Below are 23005 nucleotides of genomic sequence, written 5' to 3'. Positions count from 1 at the left end.
AGGTTATTTCTGTTTTGGTGGGGTGGGGAGGGGGGTTCTCTATTTTGCATTATAGGAATTGAAGGGAATCCCCCTCCCATACCCATTCCCTGTGTTCAACTTGGCGGGTGAGAGATGTTCCAATTGTTTGCATCCGAGCGACCTAGTGGTGGACGGAAGTCGTGGGGACGGATTTTCCGTTGCACAGTTGCGAATAAGCTCTATCCGCGGTAATGAGCGGAAGCCGAGCCGGGGCCGGGTTATGCGTGTGACGCCAAGCGGGGCGGAAGTGGCGCTTGGCGTGGGTTCCAGGTGGAGGTTTGGAGCGAAACAGTAAGAGTTTGGGAGAGGGAGAGAGGGCGAGAAGTAGAGAAGAAGAAGGAGAGAGAGTGAAAGAAAGAAAAGGGGGGGGGGGAGAGGAGAAGTAGAGGGAGGGAAAGAAGAAGAGGAGGAGGAGGAAAGAAGGGATGGGGAGAGAAATGATGAACGATTGGAGATATATGGGGTAGGGGGTGCGGAGATACCAGGTGAGGGAAGTGAGAGGCAGAGATGTGCAAATAGAACAATGTGTGCCGATTATAAGAGGTTCCGCTCTGATGAAGAGTCCGAAACGTCAGCTTTTGTGCTCCTGAGATGCTGCTTGGCCTGCTGTGTTCATCCAGCCTCACATTTTATTATGCAGGTTTAATCTAAACTGTAAGGATGCCAGTGACAGCCTTAAATCTGGAAGGGTGATAGATTGGGCCATGCCTACTCTGTGTTCAGCATTTTCTCATGTTTCTCTAGAACTTCACTCTGACATCGCCATCTCTGCCGCATTCATTGTAGAGGAGAACTGTGTGTGCTGAGAGAGTGCACGATTTGCTGGCCTGTTTTCTCTTGGCCAGCTGAGTTTTGTGTTTTTGCCATTTCGGCAGCCATCCCCACCAGGGGACACGGCTGCTTGTGATTACCTCCAAATTGTCAGTGTCTGCCACCTCACTTGCAAGGTATCCTTCTTGCAGAAGTATGGACTCTCAGGAAGTTGTGACCCAGTGGCCAGTTCACTGTATAGAAGGCCTCTGGGTATAAGGCCACGAGTCATCCAATGAGTACGGCTGAGTCAGTGCAGACATCGTTGCCTTAGCAATGAGTGTATGCTTGAGGAGTTAGGACATTCCAGAACTTGAGAGTTAGTGACTTTATCCTGCCAAAAGATACGCTATATACATATGAGACAGCGAAGGTGGAAACTGTCCAGCCTTTGTTCTGCTTAGCATGCATTGTCTAGGTCTGATAAATAGAGAGGAATGTACTGAGGATGCAGGTTTATTAGGTTTGCAGTTTGATGTTCTCAGAATGCTATACTACACTGTCTCACTGAGATCATACAGAGCAGCTGTGTGATGTGTGTGTTGATTTCAGCACTTGGTGACAGATTGGTGGTTGTGGAACCTTGATACATAAAGGTTTAGTGTTACACTATCAAGTGCAGTGTAGCAATGTCTTGGAAAGTGACAGTAGCCTTTCTGATGCTGATGGTCTAACCAAGTCCTTTCCAGGCGTGAGAGCATCTGCACGTTTGCTGCTGAGGATGTTTCTCGATGTGAAATTATTCTGCAGCATCGTTGGTGTGGAGCAACTCTCTGCTGATGATTTGGTGCACTTTAGTCTTGGATCTTGGGTAAGGCAGGTTGAACAGATCTCTGTCAAATCTGGTATATAAGTAGACCCCTCTGTAAATTACCTGGCGACATATAACAGCAGCAAAGAGGAGAATATGCCAAATGTGTGAGTGCCAAAACACAGTCCTATTTCTTGAAGGTTTCTGACCTTGACCTTTTCTATCACGCTGTCATGGAAACAGGAGATCACGTTTATCAGTCGCGTTGGGTACCCAGTGTTCATCAACAGCCTAAGTTGACTGTCTTTACTCAGGTAGTTTAATGGCTTTTAAGAGCTTACCGTGGAAATGCACACCAGTCTCCTCTGTTCCTGACATCTCATCTTGCAACTCTGTAGCGGAGAGAATGAGCTAATTCTGTATTTTCTAGTTCTGATGCCAACCTGGGATTTGGGATGGATATGATCTGCAGTCTGACAACGGCAACACAAACAAATACTTCACCTGTGATGCACGTTAAAGGAGGTACTGGGATCATTGTTACGATCACTGTGGTTGTCTTTGTTCTCCTACAGAGTCACAGTTGGAGCATGCAAATTCCTGAGTGCTGCTCCCTTCCACCAGCAGAGGTAGGGAAGTTTGTGTAGATGCTGCAGGAGTGCTGGTTTCTCCTGCTCGATGAGTTCGGACGGTAAGGATCGGCATCAGCACCTTGACCTATGCCAGTGAGTCACTAACGTCGCTAATTTCCTCAACTGTGGGGTCAATATCCAGCTTCAATGGCCGGAGCACCCATTCTTTTATGTCAGTCTGGGCTTATTTCTTGTAACGGCTCTGTCATTTTAATGCACTGCAGTGAAACTGGAGTGTGCTTTCTGGGACACGTTCTGAGGCAAAATCTATGTAGGCCCTAGGCTGCCCCAAAAGCCAAGGTACGCTTCTTGATCTCCTTAGTTTGTTTAAAGTCAATGCAAAACACCCTGCTTGGTGTTGGCTAATTGCAACAGTTGCCAGAAGGTAGCATATCCAGATGTCAATTCGCCTATGGGTTTCACTCCAGTGTTTTGTCTGCGTTTGCTTCCTCAGCATCAGCTCTCCAAAATATCCATATACAGTGGACTTACACTTCCATAGCTTGGAGTTTGAATCATGAATTCCTGGGCCTGTCCACTTGCAAACCTGCACATTACATCTGGGAATCAAACCTCCATCGGGGTTCCCTGAAGATGCAGCTTGGGGCTGCGAGAGACCCAGTTTCACCAGAAGGAGACACTAGTTAATGGGAGAGGCTGTGTTACTGATAAGAAATGGTTTACACGTTTGGTTGGCCTTTCACGTTACAACTGGGTAGCAGTATAGCCTGAAAATGAGAAGCAAATAAGTATGCGTGAGCTGAAAGATGTTAAGTTTCTTTATCCACATACTAGACTACATGTGGATGCATTGGAATCATCTGTGGGAGAAACACTGACAAAATATGAAGCAGGCACTTGGAGACTGGACCAAAGAACATTGCGAATGTGTGATGTACGGCCAGGAGCAGGACTGAGAGCTGAAACAGGAGAGGAAACAGACAAGCATTGATGTGTATTGCTCCCTCTAGTTGTTCCTTTTCCCTCCTTATAATTGCCTACTTGACATTTATTGCCCCACTTTCAGTCGTGCTTATCACTTTTTCATGTCAAAATGAGTTTATCCCTACATGAATATAACAGAATGACTGATTTGGGATAGGTGAGATCAATGTGAGGGTTTTCTCTATGAATTGGTCTCCTGCTTCTCTCTATATCCTTAATTGAATATATACGTTTGCTCTTGATGCAGATTTACCATGTTAGACTTTTAAATTGATCCCACTGGCCAGGCAGCTACCCATCCCTACCTTTCCAGTGGGCTTTCAATCTCCACAGTAGAAAATTGACTCCCGTTCAGTTCAGGGCTCAGCATAGGCTGGAAGACTTGGACATGGATTAGGGCTGAATGCTGGACTCTGGAGTGTGTGTGTGTCAGTGAGGGACCACTCTCCTTTTGATGAGCGGTTTATCAGATGTCAATTCCATTGTGGCCTATGAGCAGTTGTGACATTAGTGGAATGAACCATTGGTTCCAAAGCGCAGGGATTTCTTAACAAAGTGGTCGTTCCCAGATTACCTTATTTTATGCTTAAAGATTGCAGGGTGATGATCAGAAGGAAGAACCTCCAATCTTCTATATCAGTTTACAACAGTCAGGAAGAAGGTGTAAGTTGTGGTTGTTTGGTAGCTGTCTTGATTCAAAATGGAAAAGATCACAATGCAGAGGTTGCATTGACACCGTACTGTGGAACTGATGAAGTGCTATATTGTTGGAGATATCATTCTTTGGATCAGATGTTAAGCCATGGTTCTGTCTGGCCCCTCACACCATCCTATTTCAAAGGAGAGCAGGAAAATACCTGGCTTTGTAGTAATAATTGTGCCTCACAGATTAGAGGGTGTTGGTTCTGATCTAGGGTCCCTGCTGAGCTAGTTGATTTAAGCATTGTTTTGTGGCCTTCGCATCCGAGGTGACGAAGGGCGAGATGGTAAATGAGCCAAACTTTGTTCCCACTTGCTTTATTGCAGTCAAAGCTGCACTCCTTAATGGTTTGGGTGGACAGCAGATTGAGTCGAGAGAGGGCTGGACAATGGAAGCTCATGCAGTTGAAAGACCTATTGCTGCTTGTTGCCTGGGTTGATGTGTAAGTCGTGGTTAGCAGCCTTGGTCTGCTATTGCCAATGAAAGGCACCTTAGTAGTTGCAAATCAGAAAGTGTTAATCACCGTCCTCTGTGATATGGGTGTTGGATAACTGGTTAGGCCCCAGCTGTTGTGTTGTTGTCCAAATCTAGGCACTTCATTTTGGGCTTTGGAGGGAGTGGAAAGTAGACTCATTGGCCTGAATGACTGCGACTTTGTGGAGAGATTTGAGAATCTAGGGTTGTTTGTCACCGAGCAGAGAAAGCTCATGTGAGATTTAATGAAAGGCTTCAGAATTGAGTGGTTTGATAGGATAGCCAGGGTGAAACTGTTTCCTGTGGTGGCAGTGTTGTTAATCAGTGGCCACTAGAAATAGTTATTGAAAGAACCAGAGGGGCTTTGATAATTTTGTTTTAGGCCGCAGCTTACTTTGATCTGCAAAGTACTGGTTGGAAGGGTTGTTGAAACAGGCTCAACAGTAGCTGTCAAAAAGGAACTGGGATCAGACCACAGAAAGGGAAAGTTTGCAGTACTGCAGAGAAAAAAGCAGAGTGTGGGAAAAATTGGAAAGAGTTCTCAAATAGCTAGCATTGGCCAAAAGGGTTTCCAAGTTGGATACTTCTAAGCTGCGATTCCACTGAGGAGGAAGTAGATCGTTGATAAGCGCCATCAGGTGCAATGGATGCTGACTGGACCACTTTGCCATTTACAGGACACCCCCAAACCAAGGAAGATGCTGGGTAGGCCGAAGCCTGGCGAATCGGAGGATGATCTCCTTCTGTTCCAGCAGCAGTTCCTCACAGCAGGAACATCTCCAGCTGCCAAGGTTGTAAACAAGAGGAAGGTGCAATCGCAGAATGCTGACAGAATCCCCGTCAATGCAGTGCCACGGGACACAGTCACATTGGAAGGTTTGAATTGGATTTTCATAATGTAACTTTACAGTGGGAATCAGATGCTTGATCTAATATAGTGGTGTGGGAAATGTAAAGAAGTAAACCATTCTTTTCCCTCTAAGAACTTGTAGTATTGGGACACTTTTTATTTATTACTTGAGGTAATGAGAGCAATGGATAAAAATATGGGTGGGTCAATATCTGGAGATTGTACCACTATTCAATCAAAACATAGCCTATTAGCAATTCAATCTCATTATCCTGTTACAGCTCCATATCAGTTCTATTTTTACCGAACAATCTATCGCAACTTTGAAAGCTCCAGTTGATGCATAGCCTTCTGGCAGAGGGTTGCGACTCCAGACTTCCCCTACCGTTTGTGTGTTTCTCCTGAATGACATAATTCTAAGATTATCTTTCCTTGTTCTTGGTTCGTCAACAAGAGAAATTGGTTTTTCTCTGTTAAATTGCTTTAACATTTGAAGTGCATTGATCAGATCACCTCTCAGTCTAACAAAGTGAAAGACCAATCAGATGAGATTGGACAACTTAAAGGCTGACGTTTTCAAACCATAATCCAGTTTTCCTAAAGCTGTGTTGGAACATTAAGTGCTAGTTTTGCGTAAGAGCTCCACTTTGTCCTGTTTCTTTTGTTTAGCCTGCTGTTCATGACAAACCTGTCTGGGATTTCCTTGCATTTCATGTTACTGTAATACTGTCAGTTTTAATAATAGACCTGTGCTGTAACTCTGAATATTGGGAATCCCATTCCTCCCAAGCGTCAAGACAAGCGTCAGCTTCTTGACCCTATACCCCTATTACCTTACCGTTATAAGGATGTAGAGCCACTAGGGAAGGTGTAGAAAAATTTACGGATGTGTTATATTATAGGGGTCATAACTATTGTGAAGATTTTTAAGAGAGGGTATAAAGAGAGTGACTCACATAAGAACATAACTTAGACACAGCAATATGAGATAATCACTTAGAAATCCTTTAGGGAATTTTTTCACTTCAGCATGGTGGAAATGTGGAACTTGCCACTACAGGAGGTGGTTGAATTAAATGGCATTGATGCGTTTGCAATAAGATGCGCTTATGAGGGGATGGGGTTATTGGATTACAGTGATAGATTTAGAAGTGCACAGATGAAGGAAGGCTGGCCCATAAACATCAACATGACACGTTGAACCGAATGGTCTTTTTCTGTACAGTTTATCCTGTTTAATTCTACGTTGTTTATTCCCAGTTCCCACATTTCTCCTTTAAAATTTGAGGAAGATATATGTAAAGATAGATTTTAGTAATTCAGGAACCTCTCCCAGATGCCTTGTACTGCGTACAGTGATACTAACAGTGGTTTAATTTCCGCACCGTCTGAGTTCACCGCAAATGTCCTGCCTGCTCAACCACACTGCTTATCTGAGATATGGTGATCCTCAGGTTAAACTCATCACCGGTTGTCTATCCCTAATGGGACTGCCGCCTTGTGGTCTTCTGGGGCCATGGCAACTTTACTGCATTCTCCACATTGAAATTTTTTTCTATTTCTGACGGTGCACTTTTGAGGCACCGCTTTGAAACACAGCCAGGTTTATAAAAAACAGGGGTGGTCCAGTGGCTCAGTGATTAGCACTACTGCCTCACCACTACTGCCTCACAGTGCCAGGGACCTGGGTTCGATTCCACTCCGGCAACCTGTCTGTGTGGAGTTTGCTTGTTCTCCCCATGTCTGCGTGGGTTTCCTCCCAGTGCTCTGGTTTCTTCCCACAGTCCAAAGATGTGCAGACTAGGGTGGATTGGCCGAGCTAAATTGCCCGTAGTGTTCAGGGATGTGTAGCTTAGATCGGTTATGGGGAATTGGTCTGAGTGTGATGCCCCAAGGTTCGGTGTGGACTTGTTAGGCCGAAGGGCCTGTTTCCATGCTATAGGAGTTGTATGATCTATGATATTAGCGTGATTTTATGAAGGAAAACTCTAGATGGTAAATGAAGGAGAACTAGTATGAAATGGACCAGTTTTCTACACTTAACACAAATTACTATTCATGACAGATAAATTTTATTGTAACCATGGGTAAACAGCTGTAAACTGGTTAACACCTCACTTTACTCGTTAAACTTTAATAGATTCTGTCTCTCTCTCACATCTCACATGCACACGCACGTGCACGCACGCACACACACACACAAAATTAGTGTCATGGCTGGAAATATGAAAATCTGAGGAAGCAATTCACTGGCTCCTGTTCAAATGGTTTGTTAAGATGGTCAGATGACGAGTATTACAGGTGTGGCCTAACTAGGGCATGGTATAACTGTGGCAAAGCTTGTTTCCCCTCACCCCCATACTCATCCAGTAGTTTTAAAGTTTAGCATTGCAGTAGCCTTTTTGATTAGTTTAGAACCTAACTAATATTCTTTATTGATCTCTTGTGCATGAATTGCTCCATCTCTTTTACCTTCCTCCATTGTTCCTAGCTTGCCACCAATTAAAAATTCTTTGTCATTTTTAAAATCCAAAATGGATGACTTTTCTATTGTGTTGAAATGACCACATCTCAAGAGGTTATGGTAGTCAGGTGATGATATGAAATCTAGACACACATCTGAATGCAGTATGGAGGGAGTGCTGCACAATTTGATATGCTGCTTTTTGAATAAGACCTTAAATTAAGTTTCCCCAGTCATGATGACTAAGGGCCCCGATGGCACTTTTGGAAGAAGGCATTGGGTATTCTCCTTGACCTTGCAGCCAATACTCAAATCCTCAACAAAGGTATCGACCTGGACGTGATCTTCATTGCTGATTGTAGGACCTTGCAGTAACGGACCAGAACCAACAACATTTCTATTTTGTTTCAGGTCTTCCTGATCTTCCTCCATCACTAATGCCAGCTCCACCAAAAAAGTCCAAGGCAGGTGCTGTTAAATTCCAAGGAGATGATAGCGAGGAACAGATGGATCTACAGGATCAACATATCACAGCAGTCTTGTCAAAGATCATTGTAAGTTTTAGTTCAAGTACAAGATGTTTTTCTCACATCCTGGAGCTCAAGTTGACGGTACCTGTGCTTGATTGTGAAAAGTTTGCAGACAGCTTGGATGTCTTAGTCTCAGCATTGTTTCATTGCTGCAGGCCATCAGATCTACAATCACAGTATCTTAATAAATATTTGACACCACTCAGCAGGTTGGTGATCCCTCCACTGTCATTGTGTTGGATGGCTAGGTTGCTAATACTGTCACCTCTGAGACAGAGGGTTTTGTGTTCAAGTCCCAGTTCAGAGTGTTGACGACAAAAACTAACCTTGCCCTCCAGTGTAGCACCAAAGGAGGTGCAGCTGTTCAACTAAAATGCTGTCCATCCATCTTTTAAGATTCTGTAGCCCTGATTTTGAAGAACAGCAATTCAGTGAAGTGGCCACTATTTCTCATTCAAACTGCTGTTAAATAAATTACCTGATCATTACAACATTGATGTTTTTGGGGTCTTGCTATGTGCACATGGCTGCTGTATTTCTTATGTTAAAACTCGTTGAATTCTTGTTGAATTACATTGGCTGCTGTACATTTTGGGCAATTCTGAGGTTGTGAAAGGTGTGACTTGAATGCAACTTTTATTTTTGTCAATGTTACGCTGAACAAAGTCTTAATTTTTGGGCCAACTACCTCAGAGCAGTTTGAGGCTCTGCACTCTCCCACAGCTTTTCCCATGGAATCAATCAATCCAATTTAGATCTGTCTTGTATGAAGTAGGATAATTATAAGGTTTTGCATATTGAAATTGAATAGTTGAAGGAACTGCTGCATTTGTATTGGATTGCTCAGATCAGGGTGACTTCTGTTTCTGACTAGCATCTCACGGAGGCCATTTAGTTTGGGTACGACAGTTCGGATGATTAGATTATTATCATCAATCTAGCTTGTGGGAGTTTGTGTCCAAATTGTCTGTGGTTTCAATGTGAGGCTATAAATAATACTAGAAAAATACTTGTTTCAGAGATAGTTCTGAAGAAGGGTCTAGACCTGAAACATGAGCTTTGCTGCTCCTATGATGCTGCTTGGCCTGCTTTGTTCATCCAGCTCTACACCTTGTGATCCTAGAAAAATACTTAACTGTTTACAAAGTGCTGTGGGAAGTCCTGAAAGCCATCAAAGGCAAAACTTTGTCCTTTATCCTTCATTTTTCTCCTCTCTCCTGATGGAGCATGGTTCCACATGATCTTGATTCCTTAGTCATCACCATTAAATTTCAGCATTATCTCACTGTGTTTTCACAAGATTCACAAAACAAGTTGTTTTGTGATACCAGAAGAGGAGATATACTCAGCCACTTGAAGTGTAGGTCAGAAGATCTTGGTGCTATAACCTCTGCAGTTTCTATAAACTACTTCAACTGACAGGCAAACATCGGATCACAGAACCTTCTATTGAAGGCAATAATTTCTCCTTATTTATCAAAGTTCTTCTTACTTTTCAGCAGTGCTGTTAAATCTCTCAGTCACTTCATCTGTTGTATTAAGAACAATTTCACTGCTTCTTGTTTTTTCACATAAGGGAAAGATCACTTTAGAAGGTTTTAGCAGACTGTAAAGATTGCCACTTAAACAATTTCTTTGTTGTGTATTTTTCTTGCAGGAGAGAGACACAAGAGCATCTCCAATATCCCTTCCTGTATCAACAGGTTTGCCCTTCCCAAAGGTCTTTCATAGGTCGGAGGTACAGAGTGAGGTAATGGTTTGCTTTCACACGTTGGTTTTCCTCAGCATTATGTGAAGGTAGGGACTTAGAAACTCATGTTTTTCATTTGATATCAGCTGCTAGAAGGATTTAAGATGTATTCCGTTTTTCATGTTGCATAATGCCATGGGAGCATGGGAGACCGTGCAATAAAGATTTACTAGAATGATGCCAGGACCGAGAGATTGTCCCTACCAGGATAGATTAAATTGCATGTGTACATCAAAATAGCCATGATTTTTGATAGATGGGTTTAAGATTATAAAAGGGTACTGTGGTCATGGATAAACTGTCTCTATATGTCAGGCAGCCCAAAACTAAGGGACCAGCTTTATAAGACTGAGGAGGTGGTGCTGTAATATTTTGGACTAGTAATTCAGAGGTGCAGTCTAATACTGTGGAACATCGGTTTAAGTGCCATGATAGCACTGGGTGTGAGTTTGCTCGCTGAGCTGGAAGGTTAGTTTTCAGATGTTTCGTCACCATTCTAGGTAACATCATCAGTGAGCCTCCGACGAAGCGCTGGTGTTATGTCCTGCTTTCGTCGGAGGCTCACTGATGATGTTACCTGGAATGGTGACGAAACATCTGAAAACTAACCTTCCAGCTCAGCGAGCAAACTCACATCCAGAACCTCAACCTGAGCTACAAATCTTCTCAAAACACGCTGCCATGATAGCAGCTGGTGAAATTTAAATTCAATTAGTAAATCTGGAATTGAAAACTTTACATGAAAGTATCATCAATTGTTGTTAAAACCCCATCTGGTTCATGGATGTCCTTTCAGGAATTCCGTTATCCCTACCTCAATCTGACTTCAGACCCACTGCAATCTCTCTAAGCTTCCTTTGAAATATTCTTGCAAACCACTCAGTTCAAGGGTAGTTAGGGATAAGTATCAAATGCTGGCTTTGCCAGTGCCATTCATATTGCAAGACGGAATGAAGGCACAATAAAAAGAACCCCTTCATTTAGGGAGTATAGGTACTCCTCTATCAAAGTTATAACTTTGCTCCTGAGAATTGCCACTTAAGTGAAACGACTTTAAGTGGGTCATGAGTTCCCGCTGGAATCAATATTAAAGCAGGCTTTGCAGAACCTTTCAAACAAAAATTAAAACGTTATCTCTTTTAAATTGACATAGCTCACATTGCTACATTTTTACATTTCTAGATTAAACAACTATGAAAAAAAAATTTAAATGTAAAAGAAAAGTGTAATATTCCACTTAAAGTAGTTATCCCCTGCTCACACTTTCACAACCCTGACCTTCAGTGGGAGATCTTAACCAAACTGAAGCAGAAAACATTTTGTTCATTTCTGGTAATTTTTGTTCAGCTAATATGTCTAACATTAAAAATTAATCCAGCGGGCATTGCCCTCCATGTCAAGAAAATGGCATTATAATGTTTTGAGATCAATTACGCCTCAAATAGTCATTTCCCACCGCCGGATCCAATGCCCCCAGCCCCAAACTCCCCTGTCTCCCTGCAGGTGGCAGGCTTTGACTGATCCTACCACAGTGTTTCCAAGAGTGATCACTGGATGTGATCAGAGCCCTGCTTCATCAGCTTCATTTGTGTTGTCCCAGTCTTTGTTCGCTACGCGGTGACTATTACGGCACACACCAGTTGAGAAAACTGCATGTGTGAATTGATCACAGGGCCATGTGCAAATCTGTTGTTCGTGGCACATGAAGCCAGCAATGTGTTCCCTGTTCACCCTCAATACGGAAACATGTTGACATAGCTGTTGCTCCTGTCCCTCACTGGCGCCACTTATTCCCAGAGTCCTTGGTCACATCAGGTCTCTGGTATTGCATTGACTAAGGGAGAGGTCATAGTCACTGGTGTCAGGCACTGATAGAGGCTGCAAGTCAGGAGATGGGAAGAGGCACTGGGAGGGGCTACAGAAAATGACATTAAAATGAATTTTGCAGTGGCCGTTGAGATTACAGACTCTGGATGTGAGTTTGCTCGCTGAGCTGGAAGGTTAGTTTTCAGACGTTTCGTCACCATTCTAGGTAAAATCATCAGTGAGCCTCCGACGAAGCTTCGTCGGAGGCTCACTGATGATGTTACCTAGAATGGTGACGAAACGTCTGAAAACGAACCTTCCAGCTCAGTGAGCAAACTCACATCCAGAACCTCAACCTGAGCTACAAATCTTCTCAAAACTCGCTATTACAGACTCTATTAACTTCACACATGAATTCCAAGTAAACAGGGAAATGATAAATTAATTGTAGTTATAATGTGAAATTTTCTTCTGCACAGGGTATTTGAAGTGAATAGTGTAGGAGTGGATAGCATCTCAGCTAGATAAGTGCCAGATGGATAAAAGAATACAAGGTTTTGCTGATAGGGTTTTGTGAACAGAGCGGGGGAATTGGCTTTTGTGGAGCATATACACTGGCATCTGCCATTTGCGTTGAATGACCAGTTTAAGCAGTGTTGTTTTGAATTGATAATTTGGGTCAAAACTAACAGTATTTTGAACCAGTGTGTGTTAATTAAGGAAATAAGGAATGGCTTCGTTCAGGGCAAATGAAGTTTAACCAACTTGCATGATATTTCTGATGAGGTATTAGAGAAGGTTGACGGTAATGGGGTTGATGTGGTGGAGAGAAGTTTCCAAAAGACATTTGATAAAGTGCTGCTCAAGTGACCTGTGAGCAATGTTCACTTTTAAAAGGACGGTAGCAGTATGGATACCAAATTGGCCGTATCACAGGGGATAGAGAACAGTAGTGAGTGGTTGTTTTTTGACCTTTGTACTGGAGCTCCCCAGAGATTGGTGCTAGGAGCTCTGGTTTCCTTGATATGTAATTAATTACCTAGATCTTGGTATACAGGGCACTATTTCAAAATTTACTGACGATATGAAACTTAGAAGTGCACAGGCACCAAAATTTCAATATTCCATTGAAATGAACAGCATCTGTGTTTATTTGTCATTTTGTCTGAAATCCTTGAGAAGGATAGCAGTAATTCTGACTTGTTGTCAACATGAAGAACGCGCTATATGGATGTTCTGTAGCCGACTAGTTTCAGTCTAACTGCCAGCACTTGAAGAACTGCAGCCCTGCAGGCATGCTGCACCATTGGAATTGAGTCCAGGAGCTGGGAGGGCATTTTGAGATTGTACAAGATGCTGGTGAAGCCTCTCCTGGAGTACTGTATCCAGTTCTGGTTGCCTTGTTATAGGAAGGATATTATCAAGCTGGTGAGGATTCAAAAAAGATTTACCAGGATTTTGCCAGGAATGGAAGGTTTGAGTTATGGGGAGAAGTTGGATAGGCTAGGACTTCTTTCAGTGGAGCATTGGATGTTGAGGGATGACTTTATAGAGGTTTTTTAAAATCATGAAGAGTATAGATAAGATGAATAGCAGGTGTCTTTTCCCCAGGATGGGGGATTTCGAGACTAGAGGACATATTCTTAGGTTGAGAGGAGCAAGATTTAAAAAGGACATGAGGAGCAACTTTCTTTTTAAACACAGAATGGCTTGTTATGTGGAATGAACTTCCAGAGGAAGTGGTGGATATGGGTGCAGTTACAATGTTTAAAAGACATTTGGCTATGTAAATGAATAGGAAATGTTTGGAGGGATATGGGCCAAGTGCAGGAGGTGGGACTAGTTTATGTTCAACATGGACTGGTTGGATCGAAGGATCTGTTTCTGTGCTGTATGACTCTATTACTGTATAAATGCTGTCATTCAGATGAGTAATTAAACTGAACCTCCTTTCTAGCCTGCCAAATGGTTGTGGAAAATCCAATAGCAATATTTTGTAGGCAATATGCACAGTGTCCTGACCAGTTCCCATCCTTCAAATAAAATGTTAAAAACAAACAGATCTTCACAATGTTGTTTGTGGGAAAACTTCTGTGTACTGATCAACAGCTGTATTTCCCACCACAGTGACCACACTTGAATAAAAAGACTTCAGTGCTTTGCGATGTCTGAATCTTTCTGTTTGGACATGTAACGTAAAAACAATTTGTTTTGCATTTTGCAAACTCGACCTACTTTTGCAACATCCAGTGAAAGATCAGAGCTCCATAAGGCTCTGGTCAGGCCACATTTGGAGTATTGTGTGCAGTTTTTGGCCCCATATTTCAGGAAAGATGTGCTGGTCCTGGAGCGGATTCAGAGAAGGTTCACAAGAATGGTCCCAGGAATGAAAAGCTTGACATATGAGGAACGTTTGATGACTATGGGTTTGTAGTCGATGGAGTTTAGAAGGATGAGGTGGGGATCTAATTGAAACTTACACTCAGTCCAGGCCATTCAGTATTCTGTACGTTTGGAAGATATTTCCATTGGTAGGAGAGACTAGGGCACAGCCTGAGAGTTGTTGATGTGGAATGGAGATAAGGAGAAACTTCTTCATCCAGACAGTGATGAATCTATGGAACTCACTGCCACAGAGGGCTGTGGAGGCCAGGTCATTGAGTATATTCAAAATGGCGATAGATAGGTTCTTGATCAGGGAGATCAAGGGTTACAGAGGGAATGGGTTAAGAAACTTATCAGCCATGATTGACTGGTGGAATAGACTCAATGGGCTAAGCGGCCTAATTTCTGCTCCGATGTCTTATGGTCTTGTAGTTGTCGCTTGTATCTCTTGTGTCAGTATTGGGAATCTGTTAGCTGGGAAGGGAAAATCAACATAGCTTGAGATTGTGACTCCTGGTGTCATTGGGTATGGGTCCTAATAAGCAAAAGTCATGTTCCGGATTGATATATCAAAGTACTTGCTCAGGGTTTACAGTTGTACAGGAATGGGATCCCAGGTAGAAATGTGGATTTGAAACCCTGGAATCATTTAAGATCTAGTTGGAATTTAAGATCAATCTAAATGATTGAATCAGATAAATCCAAGGCCTTTCTCACTTGTAATTATCCTGCAGTCTCGTGAGTTGTCTGTATTGCTTGAGTACTTGACGTGCGTGTTATGTATTTTTGTTTTCTAACAGGTGAAGCTGGTTTCAGGAAAGAAAAGTATCTTTGCGCAGAAACTTGCTGCAAAGAAGGCAGCTGAGGCGACTCGGTCAGTGCCTTCTTTCAGGGGGTTCAGCGCCTGGACTGAGGTCTCACAGGAGCAAAGGTCAGCTCCACCTCAAGTTACAGAGGTATCGGAAAAGGAGCAATCAACAGGTGAATTTATGGAAAAAGCTTTTATTATCATAGAAGTGTTGAGGAATTACGTAGGAATAGCAGGAGGGCCTGGGCCATTCCTGGATATGAATCCTCTCACGGTGATAGCAGGGCTGCTTGGACTGCTCCTGAGATTGAATCCTTTGACAACTACAGTGGGGTAGTCTGCTCTGTGTAAGGCCTGTACTCTTAGACTGGGCAACTTACCAATGTGACTGCTTCTGGAATATGATTATCTGAATTAACAAGGGTGAGAAAACTATATCCCTGCTTGATTAATAAGAGACCAGTTTTAAATTGGAAGTATGCGGATTCACCTGATGAGCATTTCCCTTAATTCAAGGTACAGATTGGCCATGATCTCTTGGAATGACAGAGCAGACATGAAGGGCTGAAAGACCTACTCCCGAAACCAAGTGTGAAGTTTTTTAGAGCCTAATTGAGAGTCATACGGATGATGACTTTTCATCTTTAACTAACTTGTCGCATTTTCACACAGATGGTGGATCTGGAGAGAGACTGGGTGGGGAATTAAGCCCTCAAGAATCTCAAAAGATTCATGAGGAGAATGTAGCCAGACTGCAGGCCATGCCTAAAGAAGAGATTGTGGAGGAACGCAATAATTTGCTGGCTTGGTTAGGTGAGTAACTGTATCACTGCTGTGCGTTAAACCGCCAAACCTGGCTTTCTTCATTCCAATTTCTTCCTCCAGCTTTCCCCTCTCCCCCTCAAGGCACGGAATTGATAGGTGCTGTCAGCCCAACAATGTCACTGTTTTTGTATTCCCCAGTGAAGGACATCACATTCCCTACTACCTGGTGTGGGTCACTGAGTGACAGTCAAAAGCAGGACGTCTTTTGCTTGTGCCTTTATCTTATGACTTCCCTTGGCAAAAGGCCAAGGCCAAACTGCCTTCTTCTGTGACTCTCAAACTAAGTTTAGTGAATTATGGCTAATAGTTATGCCTGAGACAATTGTTTAGTCATTATCTCATTGTTGTTTCGGAGCTTGCTTTGCACCTACTGTCTGTCCTAAATTACGACAGTGATTAATTGGCTACACAATGCTTTGAGGTGTCCTGAGGTAATGAAAAGCTTTATATAAATATAAGTCAATCTTTACCTGTGATAATGGGAACTACAGATGCTCCTAAGATGCTGCTTGGCCTGCTGTGTTCATCCAGCTCCACACTTTGTTATCTCAATCTTTCCCTGTATTGGCCTAAGTTTTTAACAAAGTGTGGAGCTGGATGAACACAGCAGGCCAAGCAGCATCTCAGGAGCACAAAAGCTGACGTTTCGGGCCTAGACCCTTCTTCAGAGAGGGTCTCTGATGAAGGGTCTAGGCCCGAAACGTCAGCTTTTGTGCTTCTGAGATGCTGCTTGGCCTGCTGTGTTCATCCAGCTCCATACTTTGATACCTTGGATTCTCCAGCATCTGCAGTTCCCATTATCACTTGGCCTAAGTTTAGTTGTGTTCTATTACTACCGTGTCTGAGATTAACTAACAAAGCACGGAAGGAATCAACCATGGGACTTTTTGATATATGAAAAGCTACAGTTGTAGTGGTATCTTATCATGTATGAAAGGCATTGAACAATGATTTCTATAGTCCTGTGACCACTATGTATTAGTAAGGTGTACTGTATGAATACTGTTGCCACAGGACCAGGTCAGAAGATGGTTATTTAGTGATGTGGAACTCACCTCCTGACTCCTTAAATCCTCTTCCCCATCTACAACCTGAAGTCAGGAGCTTCAAATGCACATGAGAAGCTTGCCAGCCATCCTGGACAAAACAGCCCTTTGATCACCTCATTCACCAACTTTTAACAATTGCTGCCTTCACCACTGGCATACAGTGGCAGCAGTGTGTATCATCTGCAAGATGCTCAGTAACAACTCACCCAAGTCGCCTAAACCTATACCGCCAAGAAGGATAAGGGCAATAGATACATGGGAACAGCCACTACATGCAGGTTCCTCTCCAAAAAACTCACCATCCTGACATGGAACTATAATGTTGTTCCTTCCCTGTTGCTGCATCAAAATCCTGAGACACACTCTGCAGCAGTAATGTGGATGTCCTTGCTGCTGTGGTTCAACAAGGTGGCCTTTGCAAGGGATACAGTATTGTGGATACATTATTGGAAGGATGTGATAGCACTGGAGAGGGTGCAGACGCCATTCACCAGGATTTTGCCTGAACTGGAGAGATTCAGTTATGAAGGGAGATTGGACAGACTGGGGTTGTTTTCCTTGAAGCAGAGGAAATTGAGAGGGGACATGACTGAGATGTATAAACTGAAGAGGCACAGATAGTCTCACCTGCTGCAAAGGTGGGTAGTAACAACTCTGAACAGATGAATTCAAAATAAATAAAAACAGATATTGCTGGAAAAGGTCAGCAGGTGTGGCAGCATTTGTGGAGAGAAAGCACTGTGAATGTTTTTGTCCAGTGACCCTTCTTTAGAACTGATTGTAGCTAGGAAAAAGTTGCTATATATTGCTGAAGTAGGGGTTGGGGCTGGCGGGAAGGAGATGGAGCCCAGAGAGAGAGAGAGAAAAAAAGCAAACAGTTGTACAGACATTGGAATGACTAAAGGTCAAACTGGGAAAATGAATAGCAAGAAGATGGGGGAACCTTTAGTTGCTGACAATTGGTTGTTGCCTGTTGTGTGGGGTTTTGGGTAAGGACATGGGAGAAAATACTTAAGCTCTAAAACTGTTGAACTCGATATTGGGTTCAAAAGGCTGCAGGGTTCCCATGTCACTGGTTCACCCTTTAAAAGACCTGCATTTCCAACACTGATGACACTGATGTTACTTGTTTATCGACTGGCATTACGTGTAACGGTGACTGTTCTTCTGTCATTACATTTTAAAAGCTATTTTTCATCAGTTGACATATTGATGAGATTTATTAATTGATTATTGTAATATTGAAGCTATACATTGGACATCAGATTTCATGATGAGACTACTTATTAACTGGGCATATCACATGGGTGCAATTTTTTCAATGATGGCCAATGCATATTGCGAGTCATTGAGCATGATGTTTTGATGCAATTCTCGAGTGGGAATTGAATTTGAATGTTATTTATTTATTGGACATTACATGCTGTTATTTGCTCTTTGCAGTGTTGTTTGCTGGTGTTTAGATGCTGGTCATTGTTTCTTGTGTATTGGACTTGACCATCTGTGGGTTGTTCATTGGGCTTTACACAGTACTATTTCAGCTTTAACTCTTGACACAGTTCATTTGCTGAGAGTGCATGGCAGTTTCTGAGTGTGACTGCTAAAGCACCCACTTACTGACACTGTGTTAAGAATAAAAAGACCTGAAAAATACCGTAAATTGTTTCATTACAAAAGCAAACAAGTGACTTGTTCTTCCTCCTGAAGACATATGGTTAACTTTGATCTATCCCTCCACTTCCTGTTCAACTAGATCCAAGTCTGGTTGCATTTCTAAAATCAAGAAAGTCAGGGGTGAGTTGCAGTGAAGGTGCCAAAGACAAAATGGAATCGTGTAAAACAGAGAAGACCCACGAAGAGGACCAGATACATTCGCATTTAATGAGACAATCTGGGGCTAGTCCAACAGAAGAAGAACCAATGGATCAGAAGCCAACAGGTAAAAAGCTCAGCAGGCAAGATTTAATAATGGTTTTGATAAGTAGGCTTAAATGTTTCTGTTAGCAGAAGGGTCAATAAGCAGAGGGGGCAGATTTAAAACAATTGACAAAAGAGCCAAGGGGGAAATGTGAATATTTTTAATGCAGAAAATTATTATTGGAAAAAGCACTGACTGAAAGAGCAGTGGAAGCAGATTCAGTCATAATTTTCAGAGGCGAGTTGACTTGAAGTACTTTAAAGGGGCAGCATTTCAAAGAGCAGGGAAGTGGAAACAATTGAATAACTTTTTCAGAGTTAGAATAGGCATAATTGGCCAGATCTCCTGCACTAAGCACTCTGATATTATGACATCAATTAGAATGAATGCATGAATGAATTAGAATGAAACTCCTCTAGCCTGATGACCTTGCCACTCCAAACAAACTTTCTTTATCTTTGCCCTTCCACTCTCGACTAACTCGTTGATAACTGTACCTTCAGTGTCTGAAGGTAGTTGTACTGACTGGGTAGCCTGGCTCCCTGCCCATATTCCCAACTGGCTTGAGGGTGTCTCAGCTCCCCTGTCCCAAGCTGAGGGTGTGCCCACTCTTTCCCCTCCAAAGCTGAGCTGACAGTTTCCCTCAGCATGCAGCATTTAAAGACTGAGAGTTAGGGTGATTTAGGAGTAATAGAATTGGATGGAAAGGTGCTGTAATGTTGCTGAGTCACAGGACAAAATTTGAACTTGGCTTGAAACTCTTTCACTTATGCGGAATTAAAATTAGACACAACATCTCTACCACAGAGGCAGGCAAAATGAACTCGGCTGATAGCAGTATATCAACAGCCACCCTGGTGGTCAAATCACAGTCTTAGTTTGAAACGCCGTTCCAACTGTACAGACAGGAATGAACCAACACCACATAAAATAAATGAAGAATAAAAAATGATGCATTCAGTCTGTTACTTTTTTTGTGGAGTAAAATTTCACGTTCTCAACATGTCACTCAATTATATCTCTCTGGAAATGTCCCTGTTCCAGTTTTCACATTTGGCCATTTGTGATCAGTTAAGATTTTTTGGCTTGTTTATTCATTCATATGATATGAGAAGCACTGGCTGCACTAGCATTGATACCCATTATGAATTGCCCTTGGGAGGATGGGGGTGAGCTGCCACATTGAATTACTGCCCTCTATTGTGCAGGTACACCTTCAGGAGTGAGTTTGTGGATTTTGACATTGCTATAAGTGAAGACAAATTGATACAATTCCACCTCAGGAGGGTGAGTAGCTTGGAGCAGAACTTGCAGGTGGTGATGTTTCCATGTATCTGCTGCCTGTGTCCTTCTAGATGTTAGAGGTCACAGGCTTGGAAGATGCTGTGAAAGGAGCCTTGATGCAGTGCAGTTTGTCTATGAAGCATATAGACACTCCTGTGTGCTTGTGTGACATGAATATTTAAGATGGTGGATGGCATGGATTAATAGGTTGTTTTTTATTCTGAGATGCTGTCGGAGCTGCATTTATCCAGAAAGCTGGCTAGTGTTCCTTTTGCATGTGCTCCAATGCCTTTAACTGAGAGCTTTTACCCTATTTTTATGTATTTTAAGATAGTTCCTTTTGACAACATGCTGTACTCCTAATTTTCAACATCTCTCTAAAGTGCCCAGAAGCTAATAGCCCAACACTAACAAAGACCTGCAAAGTACAAGTAATTCTGAGAGCTTGCACTGCAGATAAAAAAGGAAAGTGCAAGACTAAAGCACGCTCAAAATTTTGCCAGTGCAGTGAATCCATAACTGTTTGTAAAAAGTATTCTCATTGTTTATGGGAACTGATAAACATGAAATGGTCTCGGCCTCAAAAATTACCCATCTTTTCTCATTTTGCAACAATTTTTTAATTATGTAATCCCTTTCAAGTGTTTTTCCTCCATATCCAAAGCTCTGTCTGTCCGAAGTTGCATGGAGTGCTGTTTAGCCTTGAGGACTTCCAGTCTGGCAGTGCCTTGTTCTTAGAACTCTGCTCCTCATTTGCATCTTTACTATGGCCTCACTCCCCTTTTACTCTCTAATCTCTTTGATCTTTTAGCCCTCTGTGTTTCTGCATCCATCTGGGCTATTACGTATTTCCTTTCATTTTGCTGTATCATTAGAAGCCGTGCCGTCAGCCGCTTTCGGCTTAATCTATGGAATTCCCTCCCTGATGCTTTCTGCATGTCTACATCTTTCTTCTCCATCAAACTGTTCCATCTATGAACAAGGATTTGTTCACTTCTACCAATATCTCCTCATGAGACTCTGTGCCATGTTTTATCTGATATGGCTTCTGCACAATGTCTAGAGACATTTTTACCATGTTAAAGATGCTCTCTAGGGTAGGATTTTGCCTTGAGTATTGGTAACAGTCGTCATGGAATCCTACCACTACTGCTAGGTTAAGACATGGCAGAATGTCCAATCCCAGCTGCTCATTCAAACCATAGAGGCACTGTAATAGTTTCCCCAGGTAAACGTTTGCTTGTTACCTGACAGTTTTTGGGGTTCGGATGCGTAGTTAAACATTAGCTGCAGTGTTATAACTGTGCCAAGCCAGTTTGTCCCTAGAAATGGTACTGTGAGGTTGAGACACTGATGGGTATTAGTTGGGCTGTCCTTGCTAAAATCAGTTAGGATGAAGGATGTTGCTGAGGGGATCACATAGTGAATAATAGTGCTACAGAAAATCCTGACACTTGGGAATCCAGCCAGTGAGCCTGCAGCCCTGTTCCTGATATTGTAATGTAACCATTGCTCAAATTACTCTTTGTTTATGGAGGCTGTTTTTTTTTAAAGGTATTAATGTAGATTGTAGTTGAGCTCAGTTATACAGTACACAAATTCTACATTATAATTCTATGTTCTTTGATGTTTCAGTGGACATCTGTACTTCCCACGGTGGGACTGATGCATAAAAACCAGCAAGGTCCCAAATTGATCTCCACTGATCTTTCTCAAGGTTGCACATAAGAGTGCTACAATTGACTCCAATGCCCACATGAATGGAAAAGAGCAATACTAGCAACAACCTTATTATAGTAAAATATCCCTGGGTGTGTAACAAATGTGTCATCAGACAAAATTTGATACCAAGCCATATTATGATACAGTTGGGACAGGTGACCAAAGGTGTGTCAAACATGATTTCAGGGGGTATTTTAAAAGGGAGAGGCAGAGAGGTTTGGTTGGTGGGAGCCTTCAACTCATTTAAAAGGACACTGGCTCTGCACCTAAAGCACTGTAACCTTCAAGACCATAGACCAGATGCTGGAAAGCGAGACTAGGATGGGTGGCTTATTTATACAGCCACCACACAAACGAATGTAACATTTCCGAAGTTTGGAGAGGAAGTTTCCGAATTTAGGGGCTGGGCAACGGAGGACACATTTATTTAAAATGGGGCCACTTAAGAATGCTAAAATTTGAGGAGTGTGGATATCTCAGGTGTTTGTGGGACTGGAGGAGGTCACAGAGATAGAGAGGGACAAAGCTGTGGATGAATTTGTAAACAATGGTGGAAGTGTTAAAGTTGAAGAGAGGTTGTCAGGCGAGGAGTCAGTGTAGGGCACTAAAGCACAGAGTGGGAGTTAGCATACAGGCAGCTGAGCTTTGGATGATTTGTGGGCTTTATGGAGGGTAGGAGATGGCGATCGTGAATCTTTGGATTACTTAAGTCCAGAAGTAACTATGCCATGGATGAGGGTTCCACCGGCAACTGAGCTGAGACAGGACAATATTATAGAAGTGGAAGTACATGATCTTCACGTGGAAATGGTGGTCAGAACCTCTCATTAATGTCAGATGTGACACCAAGATCAAGATCAATCTGTTTAGCCTAACTTCCAGGAAGAATTATAGGGTAGCTCAGCAGTGTGGTTTGCATTGAGGACTGAAGACAGCGGCTTCGGCATTACCCATTTAACTGGATACAGTTGCTGCTTCTCCTTCTGGAAAGATGTCGGAGAAATAGTGTGATAAATCAGAGTCAGTGGATGGATGAAGGGAGGTGGTGATGAAATAGATTTGTGTGTTGCCAGAATACATATGGAAAATTATGCTGTATTTTTAGAGGCGGGGGTGCTGAGTAGGAAGAGTAAGAGAAGTCATTGCAGATGATTCTGTAACTACAATGAGATAAACATGGAACCAGGTGAGTGCAATCCCACCCAGCAGGTTCAGGGTGGGGATTGGGGCGTCGGGGATGGGGGGTGATGTGGTGTTGGGGTGCGTAGTGATGTTGGTGAG

General features: G+C 42.7%; 1 protein-coding gene across 4 annotated transcripts in view; it reads left to right on the top strand.

Annotated features, from left to right (window-relative positions):
• Positions 1-244: 244 nt before the first annotated feature.
• rpap1 (RNA polymerase II associated protein 1) overlaps positions 245-23005 on the top strand; it is an 83823-nt gene continuing 61062 nt past the window's right edge. The window contains exons 1-8 of one of the 4 annotated variants that reach the window (XM_048538345.2): positions 280-312; positions 2013-2107; positions 5011-5209; positions 8059-8201; positions 9835-9927; positions 14919-15099; positions 15599-15739; positions 18554-18739. In XM_048538345.2, coding sequence (XP_048394302.1) covers positions 5032-5209; positions 8059-8201; positions 9835-9927; positions 14919-15099; positions 15599-15739; positions 18554-18739 — 922 coding nt within the window. In that variant the 5' untranslated portion in view covers positions 280-312; positions 2013-2107; positions 5011-5031. Of the gene's footprint in view, positions 313-1495; positions 2108-5010; positions 5210-8058; positions 8202-9834; positions 9928-14918; positions 15100-15598; positions 15740-18553; positions 18740-23005 lie in introns of those variants that run through there. The other 3 variants (XM_048538344.2, XM_048538346.2, XM_048538343.2) reach the window with 3 other exon arrangements.

This window comes from Stegostoma tigrinum, chromosome 10, assembly GCF_030684315.1.
Source record: "Stegostoma tigrinum isolate sSteTig4 chromosome 10, sSteTig4.hap1, whole genome shotgun sequence".
NCBI classification, from domain to species: domain Eukaryota; kingdom Metazoa; phylum Chordata; class Chondrichthyes; order Orectolobiformes; family Stegostomatidae; genus Stegostoma; species Stegostoma tigrinum.
This window is presented reverse-complemented; position numbering and strand designations above follow the sequence as displayed.